This window comes from Cyprinodon tularosa, unplaced genomic scaffold (assembly GCF_016077235.1).
Source record: "Cyprinodon tularosa strain WSP-4 unplaced genomic scaffold, ASM1607723v1 ctg640, whole genome shotgun sequence".
NCBI lineage: Eukaryota > Metazoa > Chordata > Actinopteri > Cyprinodontiformes > Cyprinodontidae > Cyprinodon > Cyprinodon tularosa.
The window spans coordinates 179505-198694 of NW_024039386.1; the positions used below are offsets into that span (position 1 = coordinate 179505).

At 36.6% G+C, this 19190-nt stretch overlaps 1 protein-coding gene across 1 annotated transcript in view; it reads left to right on the forward strand.

Annotated features, from left to right (window-relative positions):
* brinp2 (bone morphogenetic protein/retinoic acid inducible neural-specific 2) overlaps positions 1-19190 on the forward strand; it is a 267201-nt gene that overhangs the window by 176409 nt on the left and 71602 nt on the right. Inside the window, exon 6 of the mRNA XM_038308587.1 lies at positions 16711-16947. Coding sequence (XP_038164515.1) covers positions 16711-16947 — 237 coding nt within the window. The remainder of the gene's footprint in view (positions 1-16710; positions 16948-19190) is intronic.

Sequence of the window (19190 nt, forward strand, 5' to 3'; positions counted from 1 at the left end):
TTTTTATTTCCATAGATTAAAATTGCATAAATTTACCTAAAGGAAGCAAAAAGTGTTTGGAGAATTAAGTTTTATCTTAATTTTAAAGGTATTAAGAATAATAGTTCTCAATAAACAAGGAATGTTTATTTCTAGGAAAGCTGATAGATTAATCTGCATTTTTTTTTTTATGGAGTTCATATTTTCAGTTTCTATTCCAACAGAAAACTCATTATTTAAAGGTATACTATGCAACCGGTGTTGATTTTCCAGCGAGGCTCCCCCCAGAGGGCAAAAGTAAAAGTGCACTGTCGTAAATATGCACAGCTGTTCTCCTGGTTTCTCCGTCAAGCCAGGCGCGGTTGTTTTGAGCTTAGCAGACAGGCGAACGCAACGAATGACTAACACAGTGAAAGTATGAACATGCACACAGAGAGAGAGAAACCATTTCAATGTTACTTACAATCGCATCAGCAGAAACGCGAGGTCCGCGTCAGCCTTGCAGCCTTCTTTTTATTTTAGCTCTCGCCATTCGGAAAAAGCTTGCCCGATGTTCACCCGTGTACGACTCCTCTCTCTGTCCGGAGCCCTTTTCCTCTTTCTTGCCTGCTCCGAGATGGGCTTTCGCTGTTTTCACGCTGGTTCCGCCATGATAACTGCACAAAGATCGCCACTGTGCTTGCAACGAGCATGCTTTTAACTGGGGGCGTGTAGCAGTTCTCGCCGTAAAGCAAGACCGACTCTCGCAAGACTTCTGAGCCTGTGGGTGCGGGCAGAGGGCTCCTGCAATTGCAAGTGCGGTATTTCCCCCACAGACCACCAGGGCGGCCGAGAATACCTTTGTTCAACCTGAAATGACTCATTTAATCATCCAAAACGTTATGGAACACATTAATTAACTGAAAAATGTTGCATAGTGTGCCTTTAACTGCTTAATAAGTCTGATGATGGTGACAATTTTCTTAATAAATCTTCAAGTGTGTGTATCATTTGGATGTCAGACATTGGTAGGGGACGTCAGCCTTCCTCAATCATCAACTCGTTCCTTAAATGTTGGCCCTGTTCACAATAAATCCCCTATGTGTTTACAGTGTTTTTCATAAGCTACTGTACCTACTTGAATGTAACAAAAAACTTCTTTAAGGATTCTGTTTCCAACAATGGCTTGACCACTTAACACTTAAATAAATGTATTTTGTTATTTGGTGATGTAGCACTCTGTTTCTGTTATTGGGCAGCCAGAGTAAGTAGCCGACATAGGTATAAGTAATGATTAAAACGTTAAATTTTTTTTGCATAAGAATATTAACTTTACGTTTGATGTCAGGAGCAAAGGTAGAATGAGACTGTGGTTTAATAACTGTCAGTGCAATACACAAGTCATTGTCCACTTGTAGATGTGCTCGATATTTTGTTTTGAGTACCTTTAAGGTCAAAACCTCTGACAAGTTTTTTTATTGTGAAGGAAAATGGCATTTCAGTGTCCTGTGAGCCAAAGTTGATTGACTTTTTTACACAGACGGAGCAACAGACTCAAAGTTGAGTCATTGGCCTTGCAGGATTAGGTCATCCTGGATGATCATGTTGTGACAGTAGACATTCTAATGCATTGTTGTTTCTCCACCGTTACTGCAGGCATGCAGCAACGGTGGAGAGGAAAACAGGAAGAGTTACACCACTTACTGTTTCTTCCTTTTAACAGGAAGAAACCAGCAGCAGATATTAATAGTACTAATAGTACATTAGCTGCATAATGTACTGTCTTCTGATAAGAAGAGAGATGCGGCTACAAAATGAAACACATCCGCTCTGGGGCAAATGCAAAATAAAATCTGTTAATGGCATGGAGAAACAGTCAGTTTTGCAGTCGCATAGAGCATATATAGCAATCAGGACAGATTCATCAAAACAATCAATAAAGCATAAAAAGGTAAATGTAGTTATCTTTTAATGTTTGTTTTAATTTCACAGCATTTAACTTTTTTTTCCTTTTCTAACACAATTTAAATTAGTTTTTTATTTATTTATTTATAAATGTTAGTCAAAGTCAATCTTTCAAAACTGAATTGTGAAGTCACTGTTTTTATTTTTTATGGCAGATCTTATTTTCAAAATTAACCCTTTCTGGTTTTTATTTATGGACCTGTGTTTGTAGGCAGCATATTTTAGAATGTATGCATCAAGACACCCACCAAGAGTCCAGTTAAAGTCCAGTAACAGTAAACAGAACTATGTGGGAAGATGAGGCAACTCAATATATACTAGTAGGTAGAAAAATTGGCTGATACACCAATATGCAATCTCAAAATAGAAAGTATTCTTGCTCTCAGCAAAGTGCTCAATGCTAGTGAATCTTTGGAAAGGTGCACTCTGAGCCAAGTGTAACATGACTGAGAAGTTAGTTACATGCAGTACATGTGATTAATTTCAAAAGAGATGATTTAAGGTGGCTATTGATAAAAGAAAAGCACCTGAGGAACTTTGAATCAAATCTTCATTTCACAAATGTCTGACATCACAGATCAAAAACTATAAACTATTTATCTGGGATCAGTGTGCAGTATTAAAGACAAACATTTCATTTTTTTTTTACTTGATCTATTGTCATTTATACTTGGCCTCTATGGTCCAGCGGGGGAGACTATAATACTCTCTGGCAGAGGGTGGTGCCAAAAAACGACACACGTTAGATCATAACAGAGAAGAATGTTGTCACTTTTTTTTTTTTTTTTGAGAAATACAATAAAAAGATCTCTTGGTTGTTTATTTTATAAAATGTCTCTCAAACTATTCTTGAATTTACAGAAATGTAAAAGAAAGATAAATAAATTGATATTTTGATAATTGCATGTTCTTCCTCTTCTCATACTTGGTATCATGGTATTGCACTTTGTGGACTTCTTTGTGGACTTATCCCATTCTGTTCTGTTGCTCATTGGTTTCTTTTCCATTTTGTGTCAGTTTAAGCAGTGTTGCGTTTTTCAGTTACTCTCTGTTGCCCCTTTGGGCCTGTCTCCTTTCCCCTGGCTCCCTTCTAGTTACTTATTTTTTAAATTCTTAGTTCTGTCCCCCATATATATATATATATATATATATATATATATATATATATATATATATATATATATATATATATATATATATATATATATATATATATATATATATATATATATATATACCGTCTGTGCAGTTCCTCATTGCTGGATCCGCTTTATTGTTTCGCTACTCATGTGCCTTTCTCCCTCGGCATCTCCTTGATTTGGTTTTCTTTTTTTATTGTTCCTGAATTTCTGCTTCTGTTGCCACCTTTCATTAAATCTGCAAGAAACACAACCAATAGTGTAAAATGTCTCTCAAACTATTCTTGAATTTACAGAAATGTAAAAGAAAGATAAATAAATTGATATTTTGATAATTGCATGTTCTTCCTCTTCTCATACTTGGTATCATGGTATTGCACTTTGTGGACTTCTTTGTGGACTTATCCCATTCTGTTCTGTTGCTCATTGGTTTCTTTTCCATTTTGTGTCAGTTTAAGCAGTGTTGCGTTTTTCAGTTACTCTCTGTTGCCCCTTTGGGCCTGTCTCCTTTCCCCTGGCTCCCTTCTAGTTACTTATTTTTTAAATTCTTAGTTCTGTCCCCCATATATATATATATATATATATATATATATATATATATATATATATATATATATATATATATATATATATATATATATATACCGTCTGTGCAGTTCCTCATTGCTGGATCCGCTTTATTGTTTCGCTACTCATGTGCCTTTCTCCCTCGGCATCTCCTTGATTTGGTTTTCTTTTTTTATTGTTCCTGAATTTCTGCTTCTGTTGCCACCTTTCATTAAATCTGCAAGAAACACAACCAATAGTGTAAAATGTCTTGTGACCAACAGAACACCAAACATGATTTCATCCACTAGGCTGCTCCAAATTCGGCACTCAATTTGCATTGCACATAGTCTCGATTTATTGGTACACATGAAAATCATGTAATCAGATCCTCATTATTACATCATTGTCAATGACACTGACATTGTCACTGACTTCAGATCAAGTACTACAAGGAGAAGCTTGCCCAAATGCAGCAATAGATGGGACCACCAAACCTGAAACTTTTAATTGAGATACCAAGCTGGAACAGCACATAGAAAATGCTGTCAAGTAACATGATGAGAAGGAACCAATGTGGGTATCTCTGGCCTCTTTAAAATCAGATTTGACACTAACATCATACGAGAAAGAATTATTTTGCTTGCTTCTTTCTATCAGGCTATGTTGGAGCCATAGTATCATGGTCAAAGTCACTCTGATGATGAAAATGCTCTATCTTGCACTAGAACATAATGTTTCAACCTTGCACACACAGGCAGCCATGCACCTAGATGAAGACCTGAAGCGTTAAGTCACAGAACCTGCTTCCAATCTGGATTAATTGGGCCTTGTGCAACAACATTTTTTGTATCCTTGTCATAACTTTCTCTTGATTTTTCTCCTACCATTTTTCCTATGAGTGCACCACATCAGATTCAATAAACATTCTTAGCTTTAGACAACTGCATAAATAATCCTAAGTGCACATTCATGAGATTTACAAATCTGCAGAACTACTGCTATGATAAATCTATGTAAGGGTAAGATTTTCAGCGTTGTTTGTTCATTCACAAAAACGAACAAAGACTTTACCAGTTTGGAGATCAATTTTCTGCTGATTTCAAGCTACCCAGCAAAAGCCAAGCTGTTGAGAATAAATTATAAGAGCTGCAAATGCTGTGTTACTTGGTTTTACTATTACAGAAGTAAAATGTATTAAATCTGGAAAAGGTGTCAAAAAAAAGTGTCTAGGAAAATCATTCAATGAAAATCACTGGTGGAGACAATAGGTAAGTTGTAAATCCTTAGCATGAGTTTGCCATCAACCAACATGACACAACATTCTGCAAAAGCTCCTTTTGATACACAGACACATATGTACTGTACATCTCCAGCTAGGTCATCCCTGCATGGTACTCATACTAGGTCTAAATGTATATATTCTAAATGTGGCACTCAAATTTGACCAATTCAGACAGACCCAAAATTATGCATTTTGTGTAAAAAAAAAAAAAAAAAAAAAATGCATCTCTTTTATGTGTTTCTCTGTTATTGTCTGTAGGACTCCTTAACAGCCTCAAAGCCACAGAACAAATGTCTCTTGGTTTGTGTTGCTATCCTCTAAACATATTGTATAACCAACCAATATGATGGGACCAATTTGTGCTATAGTGTATATTTCAGTGGAAATGGAGCTCTCGAGTAGACTGAGTGGCTTTATTTTTCATAGCTGATCAACATTGTCCATGTAAGGCTCTAAAGTAACAGAAAGCATAATGCAATTCCTTTCAGTTTCTTAAAGCAGTAGATAAATTTCACTTCTTTTTACACAAAAAAAAAATTACCTCTCTATCTGTCTTTCCCAAATTGCAATACACATATTTTTACTATTATCTGGATGAAGTAGTAGAAGATTAAGGGAAGGTTTTGGAAAGATAAGACTTGGAAATTTGAAGAGATCAACATTCTTAACTCACAGACAATACTATTGTGTTGGATAAATATGGATTTTTCATTCTCAAGTGTATAACCTTCCCATACATGTGCAAAACTATTTACATATGGATGAGCCGTAGAGGCGCTGTATGATTAGAATTCAATCAATGGCAGCTACCAACATGCCTGGCAGATTCTGTGGGAGTTTATTTTCAGCATTATGCTTTACAAATGTAGGTGGATACACTACAGTCCAGGAAGTAACATGGCTAGCACCCCTGCATGTAATGACATGTGCAGAGTTTTTTACTTGAAGTCAGCTGTCAGTATCTACCCCATGGCTAAACCTTTATACTCTATCTTCTGTGAATGATGAATGCTAATAGCAATTATTAGGAAATGCGAGTCACATAATTTTTAATCTAAATTTGTGTTTTCCACTCTTGTCTTCTGTAAGAGAATGTCAAAATTTGGTTGGGGGTAGGGTGACCATATTTTCATTTGGGAAAACCAGGACACCTTGGAGTGTGTGTGTGTGTGTGTGGGGGGGGGGGGGTGATATTGAAAGAACAAATGTCTCATCGGGATTTGCTCCGTGATCAGAGGAAATGTTACTTGGCGCAGAACAGTTGTGAAAATTTGAAGTTCAGTTTAATATAATAATACAACTCTGTGAATAGTTCTGTCTGAAATTAATGAAAATAGTTGTTTTAATGGTTATTGAGTCAGATATGTGGCGGTAATGTTTGGTTTATCTAAAGGTTTTAATCTGTTACTGTGTAAATGAGTTTGGCTGTAATTTAAGGACAGATTCTAATATATCTGCAGGGTGGGGACTATAAATCTGATAGGATTTTAATTTTTTTATTGTTGTTTTGCACAATATGCTTAACTAAGTATTTTTTGTTGTTGAATATTAGAGATTTTGCAGATATATTTTGTAGATACATTGTTTAGATTTACTTATATATTTCTAACCCTTTTATAGAATAGAATAGAAAATCCCTTTATTGTCCCACAATGGGCAAATTTACAGCAGCAGAAAGATTATTGAAAATGGTCACACAAATGAGGACCTTAGAAAAATGTATAAGAATAACATAATAGGGAAGAGTTAAAATATAAAAAATAAAATTCTGTAAAGTGTTTTAACAATATAAAACTGGAGAATAAATAACCAATATGCAGCTATGGACATTTTTACAATAATGGATATTTGAAAATAGCATCAACATCAGAGATGTGCAGAATGACAGCAGCATGTTATTTAACTGACTAAGGTTTCTATCATTACATTTGATTTGATTTGTTCCTGCTCCCGGTGGTTGGAACCTTTATTCCACTCTGGATTCTTGTGAGTGTAGTCTTTGTTCACTTTAACTTTTTAAAAAATAAATAAATAAACAAACAGTTTTGAAAACCTCGGTATTCATTCTTTTCCTGCTTTGTGTGTCAACTTTCACGGTTGCTAAGCAACAGAGCATACGGCGGTAAAACCCGCCGAAGGGAGGACCTGTTCGAATTAACAGACAGAACTCTTCCGGCCTCCTTATTTTCAAGGACTTCGAAGGATCCAGTCTAGGTAGACCGCGTCCTTGGAGGATGCAGCCCAGGTTTTTGAACAGAGCCTCTGATTAAGAGCAGGGCTGCCTGCACTGACGCGGCTCAGGGATTACGTCACACGGAGCGTCGTGCGCAGTGAAATCAGGACATTTCCTCACTTTCTAAAAAAACCCGGGACGCCCGGGACAGGACGTGAAATACGGATATGTCCCGGGAAATACGGACGTTTGGTCACCCTAGTTGGGGGGCTTGGGCTTGGGAACTTCTTATCCCCAACTTTTCCTAAGTAAGGGCAGATAATCTTGTTATCATTAATGCAAAAAGAAATGGGGACTATATGCAGTTTAATGCCTAAGGAAACCTTGTTAGAGAATGTAGAATGAAGCAACTTCCGACTAGGGCAGAGTTTAATTTGGAAAAACAGGATAGTGTCCGGAAATATAAAGCCAGAGTCTGAATAAATGTTTTATATTTTATTGTACTTATTGTCCAGAGTAGGTTCATACCAAAATCCAACTGAAGATCCATAGAAACACCTGGTAAACCCTGTTCACAATTGTACCCCCATCTAAAACAAGATTGATCAGTTATATATAGAAAAAACAAAAAAATTGGTTAAAAAAACAAAACAAAAGCAGGGATAGAATTGCTCTCAAAACACATCTTAATTGCAGTGTCACATCTAATCTTCAAAGTACAAGTCAAGGTTTGTTCAATATACAGAGTAGATGGGTGGATAGAACGGGAGTATTTTCCTTCCAATTCCCTGTCATGCATGACTTTGTATTGACACTGCTATGGAATGTCTGGCTATATTGTGACAAAATGTGAAAACGTTATGAATACTATGGCAAGGTAATACGAGATGACCATTTTAACTTACAATTGAATGTTTTAAAGGTATGAATCTCTGGTATAAATATAAATCCCTTCATTTTTTTTAAAGCATTTTCACCATTTATTATTTTATCTTGTTTTCAGAACATCCAGTCCGTTAGAATGATGTTTTGGAAAATGCTAGTCTCCAACAAATGCATCTACTCAAGGTATATGGTTTTATACAAGTGCACAGATCAATATGCAGATTCCATTTTGGTCCGAATGACACCATTGCCTGCTGACAGCTGCAGGGTGGCCTTCATCTATGGAGAGATATTTGTGCCATCGGTTTGAGCGCGCAGGAACCAATCCGAGCGCGCAGTGAGACAACACGCGCGCGCGCAAAACCGGTCTGGCGCGCGCTCAACTCTGAAAAACCCTCTCAACACACTGTTCTCGCGCTCAGTTTCATCTCTGCGCGTGCTCGAATCCGTCTCTGCTCGCGCTCGCTCGACCTGCTCTCTCTCCGCGCTCAACACCAGCTGTGCGCTCGGCTGTTTCTCCGCTCGCTCGACTCTCTGCGCTCGCAACTTCAGCAATATATGTAAATGAACCATACCATCAGCCAATCACACCCAGCTTCTTTTCATCCAATGAAAGCATTCCTTCCTTCTTCTTCTTCTTTTCTATCATGGCGGTTCGCAAGCAACTTTAAGGTGCATACCGCCACCTACTGTTCATGAGTGTGTAGCAACATTGTTTTACATCTATTAAATTCTATTTTTTAATTTTGCATTCTGAAGATAACTAAATAATGCTTTTCTTAATCTATAAATATCCTTTATATTTCCTTTATTTCCCAATAATCCTTTAAGACTCCATTCTTGGCCTGTCATTTCAACTACTCTTCTCAATTTTTCCCTTTCAGGTTCATATGTTTTACAGTTCATTAATATGTAAGCATTCGTTCCAAATACTACATCCGGTTAGATGAAAAATAAATAAATAAATAAATAAAAACACAATCAGGAAAATCAAACTACTCTTACAGTTATTTTGTCAACATTCCTAAGATAGTACTATAAAATATCTTGAATTATCTCAAATAAACTTCAGTAAAACAGTTATTAGATCATTGCCTCATCCATCTCTTTTACCTGCTATTGACATGGATTTAAATTTGATGTTTTAAAAGAAAAATAAGGAGGATATTTCAGGTTCAAGTATGGTTCAACAGTATATAGATAATGTTTTGGATCATATTGGCCTTACTCTTAGCTTTTGTGGCGGGTTCTTCTTCTTTTTGTTGTTTTTTATGGAGGTTGGCAAACAACAATTACCGCCACCAACTGAAAAATCCTGTTTATCAAATTATTCTTTTTAATATATATAATAAAGAATAACCCTCTTATTTAGAGTCCATCTGTAAAAGGTCTTCTAAATAATAATTGTTAAATTTCAGATCAGGTCTGCTGTCTGAATAATTGCGTTTAAATTAATATAACGGTCGCTGATCTAAAATCAGAGCAAACTAAACTTCTTAATGGAACGATTTCTTCAATCCATTGTAAGGCCAATATGATCCAAAACATTTCTCCTTTGTAGGCTGAATTCCATCACTGATTTTTTTACCCGATTTAAAAATAAATTCTGAAACTAAAACAAAACACCATTCCTAATATTGGAATATTTTGAAGCATCCATAAAAAATTTAACATATCCATAATATTTTTTATCTATATATTGTTGAACAATACTGGAACCTGAAATATCCTCCTTATTTTTCTTTTAAAACATCAAATTTAAATCCATGTCAATAGCAGGTAAAAGAGATGGATGAGGCAATGATCTAATAACTGTTTTACTGAAGTTTATTTGAGATAATTCAAGATATTTTATAGTACTATCTTAGGAATGTTGACAAAATAACTGTAAGAGTTGTTTGATTTTCCTGATTGTGTTTTTATTTATTTATTTATTTTTTTCTTCATCTAACCGGATGTAGTATTTGGAACGAATGCTTACATATTAATGAACTGTAAAACATATGAACCTGAAAGGGAAAAATTGAGAAGAGTAGTTGAAATGATAGGCCAAGAATGGAGTCTTAAAGGATTATTGGGAAATAAAGGAAATATAAAGGATGTTTATAGATTAAGGAAAGCATTATTTAGTTATCTTCAGAATGCAAAATTAAAAAATAGAATTTAATAGATGTAAAACAATGTTGCTACACACTCATGAACAGTAGGTGGCAGTATGCACCTTAAAGTTGCTTGCGATCCGCCATGATAGAAAAGAAGAAGAAGAAGGAAGGAATGCTTTCATTGGATGAAAAGAAGCTGAGTGTGATTGGCTGATGGTATGGTTCATTTACATACATTGCTGAAGTTGCGAGCGCAGAGAGTCGAGCGAGCGGAGAAACAGCCGAGCGCACAGCTGGTGTTGAGCGCGGAGAGAGAGCAGGTCGAGCGAGCGCGAGCAGAGACGGATTCGAGCACGCGCAGAGATGAAACTGAGCGCGAGAACAGTGTGTTGAGAGGGTTTTTCAGAGTTGAGCGCGCGCCAGACCGGTTTTGCGCGCGCGTGTTGTCTCACTGCGCGCTCGGATTGGTTCCTGCGCGCTCAAACCGATGGCACAAATATCTCTCCATATCATCTATCACAGCTTTCCCCCTACAGCTCCATAAACAGGCCTTTAGAAGTTTGCTGGAATTCCTTCAATAGCAAGAGCAGAGCATGGGGACAGATGCTGCAGGACACTTGTGCGCTCCTGCAGGGTGAGAGGTCTGTCAAGTGGCTCCCTCTACTTAGGTCTAAGTTTGGGCAGTCACTGAAACAAATTCTCGGCTCACAAGCTGTTTCTGTATACTGAACTGTATGAATCATTCATATGCTGCTTGCATGCCAATTTTTCTCATCTGGTCCCAGCTTTGGCATCACAGCTCTTGATGTCTCAACAGTAAAAGTTTCAACAAATGAAATAGATATAGTGATAAATAGAAAGTGAACCAGTAGGAACTTTATATGTTGGCCTGAAGGCTTTTTACTGTGTGACAGACCTGGTGGATGTACTTCTCTCAACACCACTCAGGCCTTATCTCTTCACAGTATTACTACTTGGTACTTTTCATATATATACAATGCAGTCAACTCTTTTGTGTAAGAGCACAAAACTATCTCCAGAAAGCATAAAAACAGCGAAGCCTGGTGAAATATGCATTCCAACGTCAGCAACAAGTTAGCGTTGAAATCAAAAAGGTAAACTGAAAAAGCAGCGATACAGCAGCAACTGCGTCAGTGTGTTTACATTAAAGCCAGACTGACACCGAACTCTCAGGCCCCGAGAGCAGAACTGAAGGTTGAAGATGCTGAAGCCATCTCCTGCAGAGTGAAGAGTGCATTCCTCTGTAGTGGACTTATCCCTTAGCAAAGCAGAGGCTTAAAATGAACACACACACAGTCTCTCAAAGACATGCACTGATAACAGAGAGGTAGTGATCATGGGGAGGGTTTAAGAGCTTCAAATTGCCCAAAATGAAAAATGTGACCTCTGCAGGGGATTTAGAGATAGAAAGACAGGGAACCTAGGGGCTGCTATTTCTAGTCTAATGGAGTGATCTAAATCTGGGGGTGGATGGAAGCAAAGTCTCCTGGGTAATGACCCTAAAAGCCCCCATCAGAAAGAGGACACCCACAGGTTTTTTTTATGGTGGTAACTGGGGACCCGGTGTGAAAGGAAGCCATAGTACTGAAGATTAAAAGCAAGTGATGGGATTTTTTTTATTACTGTTTCAAGCCATAATGGAACAAAGGTGTAGTGCTTAATGCATTATGAAAGCTTTTAAACATTTTGCACTATTTAGGGGCTTTCTCCGGGTTAAGTGGACAGACAGTATAAATACATGTACATGGTTCCAACCAACAAGCATTTACAAAGGATGTAAAAAGTTTTTTGTCAAAAATATGTCGAAAAATACACTGCTGCTAAGGCCAAAATTTGAGTATTGGCTTGCTACTATCTACATGCAATTAAACTTTGAAAATATCACTGTGTAGATAATTTATGGCTGTTTGATTCATTAACAGATTAAATGACTGTCTCAATACTTAATATTCCCTTTACACAGAAAGATGTAATTAGTGCAGCACCAATGTTAGATTAATTAAAACCTGGCCTGAAATAAGTAGAGAATTAATCTAGAACTCAATAAATGAGAGGTACCCTAGAGGGTCAAAAATAAGAGATTGTTCTGTTTTCAACAGTTTTATCTCTGCATTTTTTTTTGTTATGTTTCTTAATATATTTTAATTGTGTAGCTTTAAAATCAACTTAAGTTGGATTTATTATAATTATTTAAGGGTACAAAAGTTGTTTAGGAAATTGCTGCAGTTCTTACAACATTAGTCCGGGATGATAGTGGGATAGGGTACAGCATTTCGCCCTGCAAGCAGAGAGTCGTCAGGTTGAATCCCCAGCTCTTTCCATCTCATTTGTTGTCCTTGGGCAATCCTTTAAAAATATAGAGGGTGATCTTTTATTTTCGGCAGGATCTAAATATGTGGACCTCCTAATTGTCAGTCTTTCTGGTCATATGTTTATGTAAGGTCATCCTACATGCTTGTCCTGCTAGCTATCTTTTTCTGCGCATGTGCACTTTCAGGCATATATCTGTGGTGAGCTCCGGTTTCAGCCAGTCATTGAGGCTCACCTCAGTTCTTTGAAAATGGCCGAGGGTCGTAAAAAAAAAAAGTGTCCATTAAGTGTATTAGAAGAAAAGAGAGGCCCCAGAAGAGGCAGATATATCCCCGAATGCTTTGCGAGGAGAGCTCATCTCAATGGCCCACTGTCGCTACCCGACAGCAGCGACTAATAACAAAGATGGCACAGTGGAGGAGGAGTTATGTGACCAACTGGGAGCAAAAAGCAGTGATCATCTGTCCGAACGGTTAGTGAACTGAGTCCACTATATAGTCCCTGCTCTATATAGTGATTGACGGATTTAGGGGTTGCATGCCTTTAATAAGTGTTCCCTGTCCAAAGTGGGTATAGGGTTGTTCATGTGTATGTTTTTTAAGTGGAGAGGGCAGGTCTTTTAAAAAATTCATGAAAATCCTCCACAATACCTTTAATTCCCTACTGATGGTGGTCAGAGGGCTTGGTGGCACCTATTACATCAGTCAGTCTTCCCCCCCAACAGCTGTGGTTACAATATAGCTTGCCACCACCAGTGAGTGAATGTGTGAATGATTGAAGATGAAATTTTACAGAGCACCACCTGCATCTCCATATCTTCTTTTATTCCTGATCTTGTCCATACATTTTTATTCTATCAATATGTAAAACAGTAAGTGTCTCTCTCACTCCAGATCTTTTTGCTATTTGTACTGGCTTCAACACCCAAGCCATCATTTAAGCCCACACAAGACACCCACCCCTCCATTGTACAATTTGTACATCTGTAAAACAAGACTGAAAATTTAAAAGATTATTTAATTTATTTTCAAACAATAAAGATTGTGAAAGTTTGTGTTCGCTAAATTCAACTACAGTCTGTAATATATAGATTTGTATCTGAAAGCATAAATAGTAAAAAGGTGCAGAATATGTCTAAAACTGTAATTGATTTAGTCTTTCCAATATTTAGGTGTTGTATAGATGCCATGAAATTGTACAGAAAGACCTAGAATTCAGCTGAGACATACAATGGGAGAAGTCAAAGCGTTTTATTAAAATAAACAAGCGGCTCCGCGGATCTCCAGTGACTGGGGTAGTGGCGGGCACCGTCCATCACTGGAAAACTCTGGTAGGAAAAAAACACAGGTAAGTGACCATGATAATCTGATGGAAGATTATCCCTGTGAGTCACTTGCCGGGTTTAACAGTTCATTCCATCTCCTTAGAGCAAGCTAGGATCCAGCCGGTGGGCTACCAAGAAGATGCGGCAGGCGCCGCCCAGAGTGTCCTTAGCTGCCGCAGACCCAGTGAGCAAGCAGGAATCCGAGCCAGAACAGGGAAACAGAACAGAGCAAAAAGGCTAAGAGTTCCAGGAGTCCGAAGCCCATTCAGGGATACAGATCAAAACAGGAACAGACTGGCGCAGGGTTCCAGGAGTCCAACAGAGATTTCAGATAGAACGTTTAGATGCGAACAGACCAGCTCAGTGGTAAAGAGGTGGAAAGAGAGCAGGATATCTGGAACAATACGGTACGCTAAAAACTCGTTCTCTCCACTGAGCCAAGACATGCATAGGGCAAGCTCAGTGGATAAGAGACGGGATATGGTCAGGAAAACTGAAATACTACGAAACACTAAAAAACCCTCTCTCGCCACTAGCCCCCGAGAACGAGAACATGAACTATGGCATCAGCAATGATCTATAACTCTGTTATCTCAATGATCTGCCCGCAATAGCTTGGACTGAGCTGTATATAAAGAAGCAGGAGAAAAGTGGATTAGATGAGTGATAATTGAAAACCAGGCGGAGTTAGGCAGGTGAGTGAAATGAGCAACTATTAGGGCCTGGTTCATGCCAATAGACTCAATTTGAATATTACTATATATATAACTTATCCATAAAAAAACCCAAATCATTATACCGCCTTTTGACAAATTCAAGTCAGCCACAGTATTCCCAGTTCAGAGATATTCCTAAAGGGTTGATAGTCTTGTTGGGCTTTGTGTCACTCCAAATGATACAGAATTGTAAATAGAGGCTAATGTAGCATCTAAGCACATCCCAGTTTGCATTTTTTTATTCATTTTGGAAAGGCAGACGTGAGTGTCATACTAATCCTTGTCAAGTATTCAGCTGAATACTGATGTGCTGATGCAGTAACGACATGTGTGTCAAAGGTGAAAAGCAGCAAGGTGAAAAGAGGATGACTCACAGGCAAGTACCCACATAAAAACTGAACTGAATAATTTGTACTCAGTCTACACTTTCATAATGCCCTTTTAAAAGAAACAGCCAAGTTTAAAAGGCAGAACCAATTTTGTATAAAATGACAGTACAGCCAAGTGATGCTTGAATGCTCATCCAAACTTTTCAAAAAGAATCTTCAAAGTTGACTTCAATGTGACTTGAATGTTCTGACTCTGGTGTAGGTTTATATTTAACAGTATGGTTTAATGGCTTTACCTTTTCAGCATTTAATAGCATTGTACAAACTCCTCCCCTGGTGTGACACGGATGTTGTACAACACGTCAAATAAGACTCCTTTTTATCAGGAAACCAATTCAAAAATCAGAGATAGCTTTCTGCAAGTCATCTTAAAAAATTGTGGCATTTTGTTTTATATTTATTAAAAAATACTAGCTGACTTAGAAAAAAAAATTATGCAGATTACTAATGTTAACTGTAAAGTCATTCAGTGAAAATTTTAAAAGATAAGGAGAGGCACTAAAAAGAAACAGAGAGTGAGATAATGACTTAATGGAACTGGATTGTTATTTAGCTGTCTCCTTTAAACTGAAGAAACTTCTGGCCGTATTGGATCTGGTGCACATACACAGAACCACATCACCACCACCCACACACCGACTAACCCACAGAAAAGTAAAAAAAAAAATAAAAATGTAAAAAAAATAAAAATAATAAAGTCTCAAAGCACCTGCCAAAGCATAGAACATGGAAAATGTGACTAATTACATCTTTTTCCAAGCCAGTAAAAGAGAAAATACGGAAGAATAAATATGCATATTCATAGCATGGCACAGCGGGATTGACTTGGCTGACAAAAATCATCCAAAGAGCTTGGAAAGGAATAGAGAGGCAGCTTCTGACACAAATTAACAATTATTAGACAGAAAATCAGCGAGACAGGGATGGACTACAGACGATTTCAGAAACACAGCATGGGGTTCACACACCGAGGTACCTGCTGATTTCTGAGAGATGTCGATATGCATACACATCAGCTATGTGTTATGATGTGGCTCAATATGTTGTTCAATCATAGTTTTTTGTACTATAATTAGCATATAAAGTTTTATTAGGATATAGACAATGAAGTTAGGGAAAATATAACACTGATGTGTTTTTTTACTAGTAAACAAAACTGAGTTAGTTTTCAAGTTAAAAAATGAGTAGCTAAGTGTAATTATTAAATGATCAAAGAAAATATTACTAACATGAATTGTTTAACATGTAATATTTTTTATGTTAAATTCTTAATTAAAATGTTAAAAAACAACAAATACATTTTTTCAACTGTTGATTTAGATAAAGACAAATATATATATATATACTGAACTAACTAAAAAATATCATCAAAATCCTCCGTGAGAAAGGAGTTGTCCAAGTAAAAGAGAAAAAAAACTATGTGAGGGGAAGCAATAGTTGTTTACTCTGTTGAAGAGAAATATATTTAGAACTGATTTCTGTAAAATAACTTTATTTTTCATTATGAATGTGTATTTGTATGGATAAAACTGCCTGACTGCTTAACCATCCATCCATCCATCCATCCATCCATCCATCCATCCATCCATCCATCCATCCTTCCATCCATCCATCCATCCAAGTTCTTTATTTATAGTTGTTCCTAATCAAGAAACAGTTTAAAAAATATTATTTCCTTATTTAACAACTTAAAGGAATGTGAAATTTGAAATAATGAATGCTGAAAATTCAGGTAAAAATATTTCAGCTCCCTGCTGTGTGTAGACATTTAGCTTATAATCCTTAAGTAAAGATGCCAAACCAAAATGCTATGTTAGGAATGTTCTTTTCCATGCTGAAATAATTACAGTCATGCACTCTTTAAATCTTTTTTTTTTAACCTTTGACTTCATATCAGGTTTGCAGGATGTCCTGCCAGAGTTCCTCCGTGGGCGTTTTGTGGAGGCGGCCCTCAGCTATGTGGCGTGTAACTCAGAGGGTGAGCTTCTCTGCCGCAATAACGACTGCTGGTGCCGGTGCTCTCCAAGATTCCCAGAATGCAACTGTCCCTTTGCTGACATCAAAGTCATGGAGGATAACCTGGAAAAGAACAAGGCAGGCTGGAACAACTTCAATCAAGAGTTTATGGTATCAGGTATGTTGAGGCAGTCTGCTGGGCTGACTTTGAACTAAAAATGGATTTTATTTAATTGTGACTTTGGTTGAAAACAAAAACTATGGTAAGGTTACCACCTTATATAATGTTATCTTGATGTTTAGTGTGGCTTTTAAGTGTTGGCTTTTTCAGGAAGTACCTTGCTCTGATAAAGTTATGACACCCTTGAATGTAATGTAATGTTGACAAAGTTAGCCTTTGTCAACATTTTGTTACATAAATGTTGAGAAGGACAAATGGCTATGATTTTTTTGTGTTGCAGTAATTTGAGTATTTGTAGCAAAAGGGGAAAAAACAGAAGTCATAATAGATGGACTAACAAGGCTAGACTTACCAATTGAATTAGAGCCTTTATTTATTAAACTGAAAAGCTATGCCACTGTTTTTGAGGGACTATAGAGAGGTTCTTGGAAAACCCAAACAGGTTTATGTTACTCTAATCAGAAATTATTTAGAACATAGGTGGAATTTTAGGAAACCCTTATTTTATTGGTAAAATCATGAAAACTGTAATATGAAAATGTAAAATGCGGATTACATTTGTCTCCAGTAAGCACAGCTTTTTTAGATGTTATATTTGATTCATAAAGTGAGAATATTCCTCACAAACTTGTTAAAATTTCACTCACCTGCTCACCTGAACCCGATATGGATTGTTGTTTTGTGAGGTAGGTTTATTACACCTTTTCTTACGTGTGTGTTGTTATATTTTTTTTCTTCCAGTCAACAATATTTAAAAAAAGAAATCTTTCAAATGATATTGAAAAATACTTGAATTTAAATCAAACACGAAGTAGCACTTTTTGGAGTGATTTTTTAAAGAAAATAACAAGAAAATATTTAATCAGTTCTACATTTACTTATATTTCTTTTTAAATAACTAAATTCTATGATTCAACTCAAATTAAAAGTGCTTTATCAATCACGAAGGACAATTTGGAAAATATTATCTCATATATTAAGCCATAATAGTGTCTTAATTAGAGTGTTTCATTTTTAATGGACTAATCATTTTAATAAATCTTCAGAAAGGTAAATAATACTTTAAGAATTTGATTTCATATTGCATATAGCTTTACTTTGTATTTGAAGACAGCTAAGGATGTGCTGCCAACGTTGTTGCAGTAGATAAATAGGAGAGATGAGCTGTGGACAGCTGGATGGGGGCCATGTTGCATAACTTTAATTCCAGTTTTAGATGAAGCAGGTGGGATGGTGCTGATTTATTAGTCAAAGCTGGAAGCAGCTTTTGCACGGTACCACTGTGTTTATACAGGATGTACCTGTGAAGTGCTGTTGTGATTACATGCATGATAATTACTCATAAAATATAGCGACAAATAGAGATGATCAGTGATCTACTTAATTTGTGCCTCACTTGCTGTCATGTCATTAATAAAGAAATACAGAATATATACGTATATATTTTTTTAATGCTATGATCAATCTGTCAGTCTGCCTATCTGTATGATCCCTTTAAACTAAATTGCCAAACAAAATTATATATATTATGGCTACTGTATATTTGTGATCCTGAACCTCTCCAATTTTCGCTTAATAAGGAATAATAGGAAACTTTAATATGGAAACCAATAAGACCTGTAAGACTTAAAATGTTTAACTGTTTTAACACATTAAATATTAAAGGAAATTAGCTGAACTTGAAATGCAAGAATGTATTCTAAGATCATAAAAACGGGAAAATGTAGAAGTGACAGATATTCAAAAACATATAACATGTTATAATAGGTTCTATATGTTTGTGTGTCATTATTGTACAAAATAACCTCACCAACCTGAAATATAATGCCTTCTTTGAGATTGGTCAACGTTTTTCCAAAATGTCCTTTTTCCAATTCATATTTTTAAGCAGTCCTTGTCAAACAAAGTAAACACATTCCTTAAGATAAAAGAGCATTAAGCATCTATAGTCAATCTTTTATAGTCATCGATAGCATAACGTTTCTTGTGAAATAGAATGCAAATTTTAATTTTGAAATTCTGAGCAAATCTGTCAGGCAAATTTTCTGAAAGATGGGTCTACAGGGAATGAGCAAGTTGCATGAATTAAGGTCTTCAGTTTTGCTTACTTACTTCTGCTCTATTTTGATGTAACTGATTGATGAGTCAACCCATGGCACGTTTCTTTTCTACCTCAATTTAATTGAGTCAATACACCTAATGAGTCCATCGTTGTCCTTTTCTGTAAGTTAAAAGCTCAC